General features: G+C 32.0%; 1 protein-coding gene across 1 annotated transcript in view; it reads right to left on the bottom strand.

Annotated features, from left to right (window-relative positions):
- Positions 1-2833: 2833 nt before the first annotated feature.
- The window catches only part of LOC137622716 (uncharacterized), a 24456-nt gene continuing 23861 nt past the window's right edge, over positions 2834-3428 (bottom strand). The window contains exon 5 of the mRNA XM_068353308.1: positions 2834-3428. This exon is cut by the window's right edge and continues 161 nt beyond it. Within this exon, the coding sequence (XP_068209409.1) occupies positions 2934-3428 (495 nt within the window). The 3' untranslated portion in view covers positions 2834-2933.

The raw sequence follows: 3428 nt of genomic DNA, 5'->3' as shown, positions 1-3428 counted from the left end.
ATGTTGCTCTTTTTTTGCCCCTTAGCGTTAATCACGTCATTATTTTTCCATAGCTCTTTGAGTTGTAACTAGCTTATGTTCAAAGGCTTTGGTATATATATATATATATATATATATATATATATATATATATATATATATATATTCAAATAAGCCGTATGTATTTTTGATACATTAATGTCTGGATTCTCTTTACGACCTCGGGATCAGAGCCCCAGGCGAAATCACACAAAGACAAGAGCTTGTGACCGGCCGGGAGTCAAACCCTGGTCCGGCAAACTTGTATAGACAGTGACTAAACCACTTCGCCACGAAGAAAGGTATATATATATATATATATATATATATATATATATATATATATACATATGTGTGTGTGTGTGAGAGTGTGTGCGAGCGCATGTATACAGTATATGATTGTATGTATTTCGAAAATGATTATTTGTCGATACGATTTCTGATGTATTTTCCAAATGGTTTATAAATTCCGGCAATACAATATTCTGCAGAGATTCATTTTGTTTTTAGCGCTTCACGGATGTGGATTAAGAGATTAGACCTTTTTTTAAATGTATTGCAGTGTAAGTTAATAAAAAAAGAGATTCTGATGCCAGAGTTATGCTGCAGAAAAATGAGATATATATCATTTTAGATCTGCCACGTGGAATGAACTTTTTTTTTGTTTGATTGATCTGCTTGTATGGATTTATATATATGCTCCGGAGTTCCTTTTAACATGGTAATATCTTCTTTTTTTTGGCGGATTAATCTAGATTTCCCTGAAATTATTCTTTTTCGATTTATTTAGTTGACATAGCATTGTTCTATAGTTTTCTCTCATTCAAATTTTCCCATAATAAAAATGTTGATAAAATAATAATGATAATAATAGCAATTATAATGATTATATTTGTTAAACAATTACAAATGATTCTTATTTAGCATATTTAGTTACCTATGCTGTCTAATATTTATTCATGAACATTACGTAATATATTAGTAACCCCTCAATATGATCAAGCTTTCTATGATAGTAAAATTCTAGCGTTTTCTGTTTACTGTTACTGGGTAACTTGCACATTTTTTATCCAATGTAAGAAATCACACTTCTGCATTGCTTATGGTTGTTACACGTTCAAGTAAGTTATTTTCCCTTTTATTTTATCAGGGCAAGACCCCAGTATGGTTGCATGAATTATTAATTCCTGATAACTGCACCGCGAAGATGATGCAATTATTTAAAATTTCTTTCATTTACATCCAAAATCCATAATTTACTTCTGTAAAGTAAAGTTGATTCAACCTTCCCTTCATTCAATCATTCTCCTATTCTGTGACTCGCATCTCTTCATCTTCCTCTCATATAGGTTACTGAGTTCCATTCCCACCCTTGATAATGCTGTGCATTACTGGTTCTTCCTTGTTCCCATATACTCTTATTACCTTACTCACAATCGCAGTTAGTTGTAACAACTTTCTTGCAGAAACTTTTGAATCCTTTCACCAGTTATTGTAGTTTCTCTTCACAACCCCAGGCAGGATATAATTCATATTTACTGTCTTCTTACCTGTTCTCTCAGATTGCTCGATCCATAAAGATGTTGAGCAGCCAATGGAATCATAATATGCCCTTGCAAAGACCCTCTTTTACATCAAGACTTGCATTATTCCATCTACATATTGCAATACTCGCTTCACTACCAATATATATATATATATATATATATATATATATATATATATATATATATGTATATATATACAAATATATGATTATATACATATATATATATATATATGATTATATATATATATAAATATATATATATATATATATATATATATATCTATATATATATATGTATATATATATATATATATATATATATATATATATAGTATATATACTGTATTTACATATACATATATATATATGTATATATATATATTTATACTTATATTTATGTATATATACATATATATATATATATATATATATATATATATATATATATATATATACCATATGTGTGTGTAAGTGTGTGTGTTTGTGTGTGAGCACATGCACCCATGTAATTATTCTCTATGCACAAGTTTAAACAGATCCATATATAATGAAGAATTTTGCACATATGGCCATTATAATTAGCTGTGGTCAAACCATAGTTTTGAAATGACTTTGGAACGAAAATAAGAAAAATATATAGTTTCATTTAAAAAAGATTTTAATGCACATATGTTACTCATGTCCCATGCTTACGGACATTAATGACACAATGGAACTTTCCGCATCTTTATTTTATAAGATTAATACACTTGCACAGCTAGGACACCCTCAGACGGGCTCCAATTAAGTGGAACAACGACCTAAGCTATACTGGCATCGCCATAAGCAAGGGAAACATTCTACTTCCATCGATATGCTGACACCATTAGATTTGTGGAAATTTCCACCTCAATGTGAAAATAGACGATTACTCATTTCCGAAAACATGAAACTTTTAGAAAGGTTAATACACTCTGTACAAAACTGAAAGCTCATATAATACAACTATTTCTCTGTCCATGACCTTTGGATACTCATACTTTGAATAATCTAGAATACTCTTAGCCATCTATTGATTCTATTTTGAGAATTTATTCTATTTTAGTTTTGTTTTCCTAAGCTGAAATGTATTGATGTAAGAGAAATAGATATTACACTTATCGCTTAGGTTCTTTTTGGTTTTGTATCATTGTTTCTCGTAATGATCTGTAGACCTACTGGCGTGTCACATACAGATAGGTCGTCTGAACAATGGTTTAATTCTATTTGAATTTAGTTTTCCTGAGCTGTACTCAACGAATTGATGTAAGAGAAATGAATATTACATATATCACCTAGATTCTTTTTGGATCTGTATCCTTAATTTTTTTAATGATCAGTAGATGACCTACTGGCGTGTCACATACAGATAGATCTTCTGAACAATGGTTTGCTTAAGTCCCTGATCTTCAGTAAACCAGTAATACGACTTTGCAATATTCCTTGCTGTGCCATTTTGCGCTTCAAGCTGGGTTTCATAATCCGGTAGTCCATTAGCAACGCATGGTCCTGGTGAATAAAAGAATGGCAAACAAGTGGAATTCTCTGGGCTGGAAACTATCCTCTTTGAAAATGGAGCTTCCCATCCGTCACCAGCAGTCCCTCCAGTGTACTTGCCGACGCTCAGCAGACCAGAAACAAATGTGATGGACTCGTAGTCAGCGTTCTTTGGGTCATCCTGCTCTTTGTACCAGATTTCAACCCTTAGTTTCAGGGGAAAATCCGCCAAGAAATGGTACCATTGGCTCGAACCACTCCAGATAAGTTGCCACTCCATCTTGCAGGTAATTTTAACTGAATTTGTCAAGGTAAACAACACCGACTGCTCACCTATCGCATGTGT

Source organism: Palaemon carinicauda, chromosome 29 (assembly GCF_036898095.1).
Source record: "Palaemon carinicauda isolate YSFRI2023 chromosome 29, ASM3689809v2, whole genome shotgun sequence".
Taxonomy (NCBI): domain Eukaryota; kingdom Metazoa; phylum Arthropoda; class Malacostraca; order Decapoda; family Palaemonidae; genus Palaemon; species Palaemon carinicauda.
The sequence above is the reverse complement of the archived record's forward strand: the minus strand, read 5'-3'. Positions and strand labels throughout refer to the sequence as shown.